The sequence below is a fragment of the Tachypleus tridentatus genome, chromosome 13 (genome assembly GCF_004210375.1).
Source record: "Tachypleus tridentatus isolate NWPU-2018 chromosome 13, ASM421037v1, whole genome shotgun sequence".
NCBI classification, from domain to species: Eukaryota; Metazoa; Arthropoda; class Merostomata; order Xiphosura; family Limulidae; genus Tachypleus; species Tachypleus tridentatus.
Window position 1 is genome coordinate 237439567 of NC_134837.1, and position 12806 is coordinate 237452372.

The following is a 12806-nucleotide window of genomic DNA, read 5'->3' on the forward strand; positions in this document are numbered from 1 at the left end:
AGCAAACTTTTTGGAAAAGTGCCACTACACCAGAAATAGCAGCTACTAACTTACAATCACAACTAAATAGATTATGTGAATATTGCGAAAAATATCGAATTAAAATAAATACAGCGAAGACACAACTAGTAATATTTTCAAAATCTACGAAATATCAAAAAGTTCAACCACAAATCTATAGGAATGGAGATCTCCTCCAGGCTGCTACATCTACAAAATTTTTAGGATTAACATATGATTCGAAACCTACATGGATAAAACATGTAAATAACATAAAAACTAAAATTTGGCGAAGAATAAACTATGCTAGGAGTCTAACTGGTAAAACCTACAGAACAACACCAAAAAACATCATTAAAATATACAAGTCATACATTAGACCTGTAATAGACTATGCAGCTCCTGCATGGATCAATGTAAGTGTAAATCAAATTCAAACCAAACTTCAAACATCACAGAATACACTAATTACATCAGCATACAGAGTACCTAAAACCACTTCATCAAAGTTCATACATAAATACTCAAAGACACAAACAATACCAGATAAACTTCTACATAATACAATAAAATATTTTAATAAAAATTGGCGAAAAATGAGTTGTTATGCGAACTAGACAGATATTGCATATATGATGAAGATAGACCTAAACACCCCCCCGTTAAATTTATACATTAGATCATTAAGATAAAATAATTTAAAATAATAATAATAGTAATAATAGAATAGAGCTAAAATAAAACAGGCTACCTACGTTCTAGACCTATTAAAAAATAATAATAATAAAATCAAAGAACAATATAAATGTACATTGCCCTGAAAAGGACCAGACTAAATTTATAATATCACTCCAGCCATTTAGTATTTAATCGAAATACATTAATCTGGCCACTTCAACAAAGTCATGGAAGGAGGAAAAGGTCTAGTGTACCTGACACTCCTGGGTATACAAATAAATGTACCCAAATACCAGAAAGAGCTGTCTACACTAATCGTTCCTAGTTTAGCAGTGTAGGACTAGATCACCACCCACCGCTAACTCTTGTGCTACTCTTTTACCAGTGAATAGTGGGATTGACTTAACTATATAACGCCCCCAAGGCTGAAAGGGCGAGCATGTTTAGTGTGGCGGGGATTCGAATCCGCGCCCCTCGGATTACGAGTCGAAGGCCTTAACCATCTGGCTATAAGAGGTGCATTCAATAGTACAAGTTAACGTTAACACGCTTGGTTCAGTTTTAAACTCGTTTAATTGAAAAGAGCATCGGTAATATACATATGTGAAAGATACGTTACTTTTAGTGTTGCATTTACTTCAGGTAAGTAATTTTAATTTTTTATTTTTGTTAATATAGGTTATTGTTGTCGTTTTAACGCTAAAATATAATACAATGGTCTGTCTAAGCTCTGTCCATTATGAAGGATCGAACGCCGGATTTTAACATTATAAATCCGTAAAAATGCACTGAACCACATCATAGCTCTTTTCTTTTTCTTTTTTAAGGTTGTTATTCCTCGCGGGAAATGAAATTCGAGATTTATATTTGTAAGTCCGAAACCAGGGGGACATTATTATAGAAGAGTGTACAAAGACATCTAAGAGATATCTTATTTCCAATCAGTAACACATCACGGATATGTTCGGAAGCTTCGTTTCTATCATAAATATATATAATAGGGGTTACATTCTTTCGCCATTTACGTAGAAATAGTCGCAGTTTTTATATATACATATATATATACAAATGTGTGAACAACAACACAGTTTATTAATTTAACACATTTTAATTACTTATGTTCCTTGTATTTAGCAATCTGTACAAAATTTACCGACAGATATGACGATTTCATTTGCCGATCGGTTTTTCTTGTTCTTTCATATTTTTAAAAACAAAAAACAACGTAAGGATAAAAATCTTAAATTATTGATTTTAAAATATGCAGTGACAAATTCGAAATAAAGAAGTTTCGTGCTTAAAACCTGTCCACATTTTGTTGAATAACATGATACGTAGTTCATAAAACACGAGTATATAATTTCCTTTAGAAAGTTAGGCACAACTAAAGAATCAATACGGTACTAACTTCTGACTAGAACTAACCAGTTCTAATCTGTTTCAGGAAGCTGCATCAAATACGGTCATTCATGTCTCGGAGGTAAGTGAAGAATGTTAAGTAACTTGTCATTAGATTTAACGAAAAATTAAATTTAATCCAAACTTTATCAAAAATCAAGCTTATAATTAGAGAAAGAAAAAAAACACACCTTAATATTCATGAATTTCCCAAACGTGATGTTGATCGCGGTTTCCAGTTGATAATTATTCGACCAACCAAAATATTTCTGTCATAGTCATAATATATATTATCCAAAATATAATATTGTAAGAAATTTTAAGTATTGTATACAATAGAAGCAGTAAGTCCTAGTCTGATGAAACTTTGTAGAATGGATGGCAATTGCCTGTTGTGGAGACATAAGTGTAGAGGACGACGTTTCAAAAGTCTTTCACCTTTCTCGTCTTCATGTCCTCTACACTTGTGTCGCCAAAATAGGCAGTTGCCGTCCGTTCTACAAAAATTCATCGTGAATACTCTGCCTAAACAATCTATCAAAGAAGTCCTAGCTTTTTGATCAATAATAATTTAGAGACGACGAAACTTTTTCAAATCTGTATATTCTATTATTTCTTTAAAATGTCTAGTATTAGAATAATTTTCAAAGGTTTTAGAACGCGTATTGTATGATTATAAACCCTACGTTTAATTTTAAATGTATGGATGGCCTTTTAAGGTCACGGAAAAAGGGGAAGCAACGGCATATATCACGAGATAGGTGGCTTGAAGAAGATAATTTCACACCCGCGAAACGATCGAACCAGTTTCAAGTATCCCGGATTCAATTCGATTAGCCGTGCAGAGAGTCAACCATTACTGGATGATCCCTTTTCAAGTGGTATAAATAAACACGACAGTCCGTCAGAATACAATTTTGCCTCTTCATCTTCTGAATATCACGTCTATCCCAAAGATCATCTGTTAAATCTCAGATACACAGAAGATAGTGGACCCGACGACCGTTTTGAAGCTGCAGCTAGTCGTCTTCATGACTTAATTAGTGCTGCAAGATATAACAACTAGCTTTCATACTAAGCAGCTTTACTTGTTCACCACTATATGTTATCCTGGATCTTGAATTAACCGTAAAAAGTAAACCTGAATAATACAGTTAAATTATCTATGTATGTTTGTTGTTTAAGCACAAGACTACAGAACGGGCTATCCATGCTGTGCCCACCACCAGTGTTTAGTGTTATAAGTCTATAGTTTTCCATCTCTTATTGTCATATTTTAATACCAAGTTTCACAATAATACAACCTAGGGAAGCTATGTTTAGTTTTTTGTTGTATATTTTCCACTATTTTATCAACAATTACTGTCGCATTATAAAGCCCCCACAATTGAAAAGACGAAAATGTTTGGTGGGAGAGAAAGTTGAATTAAATACATTTACCTAGAAACTAAGTGATAAATCTAAAATCATTTAGTTCGTATTCTCCAACAATTAATCAAAAGGTTGACCTGAACGTGACCTAGTCTATAGACTAAGGACCTTAGGTTTGAGGTTTTTGTATAGTCAGCTGTGTGATACTGGATCACTTTATCAACAGTAGCAGCATTTCGCGACTGCTGCCACCTAATTGTCTTACTTCTGACCAGTAGTTTTAAACCCAGGAAATAACTATCCTTGAATCGTTAAGAGATTCTCATTTAACCGCTAACCAAGTATGTGACTAAGGAGCTACTCAGGTAAAAAGAAACATTTTCTGGAAGCTCTAAGTCAGATGAAAGAAAATGAGCATATTGTATTTATCATAATTATCAGCTTCCTAATAACGATTTCCATTTCAAAGAGGAGCAAATTCAACTAAAAATATGAAGGTATAAAATACCCAAAGCCTTGAAAAATATTGTTAAAGGATTGCATATCATGTAATTCCAAGTAGAGGATACTGGGTGAGCAAATAATGCACAGATCCATAAATAGTTACCCTTTCATGCCACATGTTAAGTTTGACCCATAAACAATTTTCACTGCCAGGTTTCTGAAAGAACAATGTCTGAAAAGTTGTTATTGAGTATACATTTAAGTTGATAAATGCCAACAATTAAATCATGAGGAATGTAGTTATCAGAAAGTATGTGAAAGTCAGAAAATGCAGTTGGGCAGCAAAAGTTTGGACTTAAATGCTACTTGAAACAGCACTAATGTCGGTCATTAACACTACTAAGTTCATAAAGGGTGAAGTAAAGCACTACCCCTATTAGGAATGCTAATATTTGCAGAAAAGCATTAAAACATGGCTTCCCTTAAAATTAAAATAAAGAACCTACCATATTTACTTTTACGGTTTCCTTTGCACTTGTGTTAGAATTATTTAAAAAAACAACTGTGACTACTGAAAGTAACAACTTTATGAGAAATGCTGCAGGAATATCATTTTCACTTTTACAACATAAACATCAAGACACAAAGTCATGACCACAAGATCACTTTCAGTTTCAGATAAGTGATTTTTATTGTGCAAAATAATTAAATTGTTTATCTGGACGGAACAGCGAAATAATATATAATCAAAGAAAATACATCTGTTAGCTGTCTAGCAAGTGCTCGAAGATGCCAGTAATGAATAATAAATACTATTTACAGAGTTTACAGATATAATTTGCAGATACTCATTAACTACACTTTCAGTATCTGGCAAAATAAGTAACTCAAAATTATTACAGCAAGATGGTTTTAGGAATATTCCACTTCTACACATTCCAAGACAATTTAAAATTCAATTTTACAGTATAAGAAAGTATGAATGATGCACTCTATGAGGCATGTATCAGCTGTACTTTTATCTCATTTTACTTAAATGCAAAATTTTTTCATTAAGTTTATCAATCAAAAAGCAGCAGCAAATTTCAGGTAGAAACAAAAAGTAATGAGTTAAACTGTCACACAGAGAAAAGTTTAACAAACTATTCAAGATACTTATAATGTAATTTGAGACATTTAATACAATTAGATATAGTCCATAATGGAAATTTTAGGTGCTTTACAATACAGTGGTTCCACTACACGTTTTTTTCCTTTTTTCTTGTATGTTTTTTTTTCAATCTTATTCAAATAAATCTTCAAGAAAGCGAGAAACAATTTTAAGGGAAAAGTATCTAAATCATTACCAAAAGACAGCATTAGAGCTAAAACTGTAGCATTTAAGGAACAACTGGAGTATTAAACATTCATGGAGATAACATGTTTTGGTGTTATATGTTCAAGTCCAACATTGCAACATTTTCTTAGAAGCTTGTACCATGTTTAAGCTGTTAGTACACCAAGTAATTCAAGTCATTGTAATGCATAGCTTACACTCTTAACGTACAAAAATATAACATTTCATAACAATAAGATTTCACAATTACATGTTCAATCAACAACAATAAAAATAAAATAGTCATTAATTTAATTTTCATTAAAGTATTCCAGATAAGTGCAAACTGTTGTTTATGTTTTATTTGTGTACATTATTAGGGGAAACAATTTTTATAGATCTAGAATGTTTTAAGCAGTACAGTCGATTGCTAATGTAAAAAAAAAAAAAAAAAAATATATATATGTATTGCCATTAAAATCTAACTTAAAAATAAGTTAAGGCAACTCTAGTTCAAGTTAGAATGAAAAGTCAATGAAAATAATTGAAATATTAGAAGCCTAAATAAACACATTCAAGCTGTTAAATAAGGTGCTTTGTGATTTCTCTTTCTTCAAGCTTACAACACAAAATGTTTAGACAATATCAGCCTATTATCAACATGTAAATTCTGTGACTAGATATGTAGTTAATTACATCATCATCACTTATAAAAATATATATATACATAAAAACTTCCAGAACGTATTACAAACTGAAATGGATTCTACATGCCACATTATTAATTAAAATTTTTTTTTCACTTGAACTACAAAGTAAAAACAAACTGGATACTGTAGGGGAGGAAGAGAAAACCAGTATAATAAATACAAAACTATTTGAGGAAAACATAGGAAACATTTCCAACCTAAAAAATAAAACAATAAATTTATTATGATTAAAAAAAACAAAATTACAAAAATTGATTCAGAATGAATAAAATCATCAGATATTTAACACTAAATATTACCATCCTTATTCTCCCATGCAGAAAGCAAACAATAACTCCAATGTAACTTGATCAGTGATTTTTTCTACAACACTAATTTTTACGACCATGCTTGTTGTGACTGGACACACAACATAAAATCTTGATATTATAAAACCAAATGCATACAATTATTTCACCCAATTTTGGAATATGTTATGAGCTACAAACTTCAAATGAATATGGCAAAGGCTTAGAATTTCACTCTGTTAGCTTTAACTCTGTGGTGTTAGGAACAAAAATTATTACCACAAAATTGCTAATTTGACAAAAGAACTAAAAGTTCATTATTTATGTGATATAATTGCAGGTATTAAACTATTTGTAACAAAAGTGTTAAGGAGTGAGGACAAAAATATTTATTCACCTCAGTTAAATAAAAAATCTGAATTACTTGTATGTACTTCCACATACTTTTAGCTGTCATGTGACAAGAGTAGAACATATAAAACATGTCGGAAAGCAGTTGTGCATCTCACTACAGTAGATAAATATGCACACTAATCTGACTAGAAAGTGTTAATTTGTTGTGTGAATGAGCTGAAAAAGTATTCTGTCAGCTCAACCAAAGATCTTTTCACATAGTGTTGAAGGAATTAAACATAAGTAGGCCAATATATTAACATAAAACTCTTGAATGTTAAAAACAGTTTGTCAACTGTCCTCATGTTACACTTTTTGGGGTAAATTAACAGATGCCATCATACGACCAATGCGTTCATCATTTCTCAAGATTGTAGCTTTTAGAGTACTAATACTGGCTAGCTGATCTTGAAGACCTTGTTCTACTTCCTCCAGTTGTGCTTGCAGAGGTTCAAGAGCAGTTTCTGTGATACTATCAAGAGAAACAAAAATATGATATCTTGATTTTACCTATTGCACTATAACACAATAATGATTTTTCACAGTATATTTTGAAGTTATCTTACTCATAGAAAACATTACTGCATTTTTAAAGAGATGAACAATAATGTTTTCACAATGGAAAACTATACGAAAAAGTGATAAGTTTATATATCCTTAACAAAACAAACAAAAAAGGCCAAATTAATTCTATTATAATGGGGTTTTTTGGGTAATATAAAAAGTGAGTTTATGAGCCAAATATACATGATAGGTTGTGTAATGTTGAACACACACAATGTAGACTGTTAAGGACAATATTTGGCTGTATTTATGTATAAGTACACATTTTTGTTGTAAAGCAGGATAACCATTGAAAAAAGCTTTTGTTGCTATCAAGAATAAGAAAAATGAAAGAAAATTAAATATTTTTACACTGTAAATAGTAATCCAACTACAAGATATCATCGTGTTACAATGAACAACCATATATTTTTTTTTTTACAAATATGCCAAATTTTAATACATCTATATACATGTAGGGAATGAAAACAAAACTAATACCAAAAAACATCAAGGAACATTCACATACAGCAGATTAAACATTGTGTGAATAATAGTACATATAATATTCTGCATTACTTTTAATGTAATGTAACAAGATGTGATTCGGATTACATATTTGTTTGACACAAGAACATTACATTTGAATTTCATTCTCTTCTTTACTAACTCCATTTTCATCAAGTTAAGATTGTTTCAGCGTATCTTTTTGGATCTTTCAACCAGAGGTTCTGGTAAACAGTGACCGATTTCCACATCAATAGATATCTTCAGTCAGCTTGTTTTAGAGGGAATAGTTTTACAAACACATGAAGAAGGATTGGCACGATCAGTTACTAAATGTCCACATAAATAGGAAACTGGACCTTTTTTAAAAAATAGATTTCAGGCCACTATGATCAACAGAAACATAATGGCTAACATTTACATTTGCTCTGGGGAGGGTTCTGTGCAAGAAAAAAAACCAAAAAAACTTTTGCATACTCTTGTTTGTTTGTTTGAAGTTAAGCACTTCTGTGTTGTGTTCTGACCACAATGAGTTTCAAAAACAAGTTTTTAGCATTGTAACTGTGCAGAACTGCTGGTATCACTGAAAAATATTTGCACATGCAAACAAGATATTTAATCACTCAAAGAGAATCTCATGTAGTCTGTTTTGATTGTCTCAATACTATTTTTTTTTTTACAAAAAACAACAACAAAAGGAATTACTAGTAAAATAAGAAAAAAACTACAACTTCCTAACCATTTACCATAATGCAAAATCTACAGTTTTGAGATTTAAAATTAGTTTTTTAACAGAAATACTTGTACATATAGTTCTTCATGACATTAAAATATCTAAGCAGTACAAGTTGAGAAATTGAAATATGGTGAGGTCTGAGGGCAAAAAAAGGCAATGAAAGCATAATATAGCAAAATTACTTTTATAGTACTCTGAATATGGCCATGTTTTATTCTTATTATATGTGCTGTAATACATGAAATTAATTTCATTTAATTTGGAGGAATAGTAGTTAGGTCATGAAGGTCACATATTAAAATTTCTTTTTTAATCATCTGATTAGATATAAATTTTTTTTTGTTATTGTACATGGCAGCACACTGTTCAGAGACACAAAAAAGTAAATATTCATCATTTTATTTTTGATGGTTTGAAACCATGTCAAATATTTCATGTTTAATTCCATGTATTTCCTCAATAAGTTAGTACTCGAATATGATGTATTATATTGAATTTGGGTCACTAATTTTGACAGTGATCCTTTCACTCAGCAGAGAATTGTGCACCATACAGTTTTGTAATCAAATCAATTATTTCTTACCTTTAAATTAGAAACTATAAGAACAAATACTGATCATTGTGACTTCTATAAATATTTAGTAGTACAAGTATTTTTGAAGTCTCTTTATAATCTATATTGCTATAATAATACAACTATACTGTAAACATTTCAAACCTTTGTTCTCTTCGAAGAGCCACAAGGTTTTTTTGATTTTCATCTTGCCACATTTTTAGTTCCTGCTGCATGGCATCCACGTCTTCCTGAAGGTAGTCTAACATCTTCCCAAGAGGGTTGGCACTCCGGCTTACAGTTTGTATGAACTCGCGTAATTTTTCTACTTCTCTGGCCATCACTTCTTTTTCCTTCTTGCCATGTGCTGTGTCAATCATCTGGGATTTATCCTTTAAATTGAATAAACACAAAGGCATATAATAAGAATATATTTATATTGTTTGATAGTGTAACAAAAGATAAGGGTGGAAAAAGGTCTATAATATAGAAATTTGGCTTATTATTAAAAATTATTTTACTTATTTACATAACATGTACATTGTTTACCAAATATATTAAAAACCAGAAATACACTTTTAATACTCCCCATAACTCATTCATTAAAATTTCCCATACTATATAAATTTTTGCATTTCATCTTTCATGACGGTCTCATTCAATAGAAGGGCCATGCTTATTATTAAAGCATTCTAAATATGTTTAGAAGTGGAAGGCAGTCTTTTGTACCTGTGTTCTTTTTTTATCATTCAATTACCAGGAACCACATTACAAATGCTATATATGCACAACAATGCATTTCTCATGTGTATGTGACACAGGATATATCAGGTTAGTAAAGATGGGTTATTTGTCTTTCATTATTAATCCAAAGAAAGTAAACCTTATTTCAAACATGTGATAGTTATCTTCTGGTAGATGATGTTTTGTATTTAATGCTACATGCTACAGATGGTAAGTTCAAATAATGGTAAAAAATCCAAAGTCACATCACCTGCTTCAAACCTTTTCCACATTGACCATTTTTTGCAATAACTTGTCAGATTCTAACTGTCAAATAATCCACTGTAAAATAACGTGCTGTTTTGGTAAATATTTTGTTCCATAGCTTCCACTGTTTTATGTACCTACTTATAACTTCTACCACCCAATGCAATTTCATTATACAACATGAACAATCAGATTATTTTCCAGGCTGTCAGTTAAATTAATCGGCAAAATGAACTGTACTTAAGCTTCAACACAAAATTTCTCATGACTCTATGCCTCAGATCCTCTATCCTGACAGTCATACCATGTGGTGGCATCAAGGTATGAATGTTTTCAATATCATTTAAGAGAATATTAATAATAAAAAATCTCAAACTTCATTTTGCTATGTCATGTGGTGTATCTCAGCTATGAATATTCCATTTGAAATGCTTTTAACTTCTACAATATTGTTGCAGTTTCTAACCAATCAGAAACTCAAAGTAAATATAATTAAAAGCAAACATCAAAAATTTGAATTTTCTCTCTTTCCTGAAATATCATTAAAAGTCAAAATCAAGATATAACCTCCTCCCCTTGTGACTTTTAAGACCGTTTGCTGATAAATTTTAATGACTGATGAAAATGTTTAAAAATAGTAGAACACGTACATTATTCTCTCTATCATGATAACATTTGATCTTTTAAATTTTGCAGGAAAAGTATTCACTTAAGAGAAATATCCTGTCATATTATTGTGGTTTTGCTGCTCTCAATAGTTAACAGAATGTTTTCAACCTATTCATGTTCAGAAAGCCAGATGAGTTAGCTCAAATGCCTATGTGTGTCAGCTCTACAAAAAATAGCTAATGGATTCCTGTTTGATTTATTACTTTTTCAATAAAGATTCCTCTTCCAGTGGTACAAGAAATGGCAACAAAACCATAAAATAAATGAGAAACTGTAAAACAGGTTAAGAGTTTAAAACATAAAGAATAGAGTTACAATTAGTGAAATGAAAAAAATTGTATTATTCATTTTAAAATTCCTTTTACTGTACTTTGAGTTTTCTAAAGTTAATATATATCATGATTAAGAAAAAAGATATTTTCACATAAAAATATTTTGATAATCCTTTAAGAGGTTCTATAGGTTAAACAAAATACAAAAACTAAGATATAAAAAGATATACCTTTACTTTTAGCATGATAATCAGCTTTCATTTAGACTTAACCTGTAAAGATTTTAGAAATTTAAAGATATATCTTTAGTAGATATTTTATTGAAAAAACTTTTCTGTACACGACACATGTAACATTTACTACAACTTGCTGAATTCTGTGAACACACGTAGTAAATTAAAACTGTGGTATGTACAGTTTCACAATTCAAAGATTAGTTAACTCGACCAACTCTTTTTATAGGATTAATGGAAAATTAAATATGTATTACCTGCTACTCTAAACAACAAGAAGAGTATGAATAAACAAACATATCTATACGTCTATAACCACCAGAATCACAATGGGGTTGGTTCGTTTGGTGTTTTAAGGAACAAAGCAGCTAGGCTCTCTGCATCAAACATCCAGTAATAAGTTAAAATTTAAAAAATTTAGTAAAATTCATAATAGGAAATTAAGGTAAAACATAACAAAGTTTTAAAAAAAACAAATAGCATTAAAACCAATGTTTACATCTAGTCTACAGCAGTAAGAAAAACTACAGTAATACAAGTTGTAAAGGACTTTCTGTAGCATAATTGTAATTATCATAATTCACCAGGAAGACTAACAGGTAAGTACAAAAACCACCATCAGTCACCTGAAGTTGGCCTTTGCAGTCCAGGTTTCGAGTTATTCAATATTATGGGGATTTTCAAAAAGCAAAGTAATAACAGTTTTACAAGACTTGTAGCAAAATTTTAATAATAACTTGCCAGGATGACTAATGGGTAGTTCAAACAGCAGCATTAGTCACCTGAAGTTGGCCTTTCCAGTCCTGGTTTCAAGTTATTTGATGTTATGGCCATTTTCTAGTTTCAAATCAAACTACATGGACTTTGATTCTTAAAACAGAATCACATTAAAAAAGTCTACTGTATAAATTAAAAAAATTAAATAACATTAAAAAGATTAATAGCCTTTAAAAAACTAAAAACATTTCCGAGGTGGACAGTGTCACCATCACCAATAACACTGTCTAATGTTACAGATAAACCTTGAAACTAAACATGTTTAAAATGGTGCCGTCGTTGAGTCATAACAGCAGTAAGACAGTAAAATGTGGTTTATTGACTTGAGTGTTACACAGATAACGCATTGATGCATCAATCCCAGATGAAAAAAAATGATGAGTTATAAAACTGTGAGCAATGCATAGTCTAGTCAGAACAACTTCCTCTTTCTGATCCTTATGGAAGCAAGATGGCCAAAGTCCAATAGAGGGTTTTATTTGGAAAAGCTTGTTTTCACATTGCTCACTTCAAGTTGACTGCCATCTGGCATGGAGCTGAGCCTTGAATACAGGACCATAATAGTCCATGTATGCAGAAGGCACAGTGGTGATAGTGCCAGAGCAGATAGATTTAGCTGAGGTGTCAGCAAACTTGTTTCTGTGAATACCAACGTGGCCCAGTATCCAGAAAAACTGGATAGAAGTAGATGTTAAAGAGAAATGGGCCAGTCAATTTTGAATATCATTGAGAACAGGGTGTGAACTAGTGTGAAGCAATTCCAGGGCCAGTAGAGAACTAAATGAGTCAGTATAAATAGTGCAGTTTGAGTACTGCTTAGCTTCTATGTGATACAGGGCAAGAGAAATGGTTTACAGTCAGCAGTGAACACAGAAGCTGTACACAACCCCTGAACAACAACAAACTATGGCAGAGCCCATACAGTTATCT

General features: G+C 31.2%; 1 protein-coding gene across 1 annotated transcript in view; it reads right to left on the reverse strand.

Annotated features, from left to right (window-relative positions):
• Positions 1-4557: 4557 nt before the first annotated feature.
• Positions 4558-12806, reverse strand: part of IFT54 (intraflagellar transport 54) — a 59731-nt gene continuing 51482 nt past the window's right edge. The window contains exons 15-16 of the mRNA XM_076481600.1: positions 9101-9327; positions 4558-7068 (exon numbers count right to left, since the gene is read on the reverse strand). Coding sequence (XP_076337715.1) covers positions 6903-7068; positions 9101-9327 — 393 coding nt within the window. The 3' untranslated portion in view covers positions 4558-6902. The remainder of the gene's footprint in view (positions 7069-9100; positions 9328-12806) is intronic.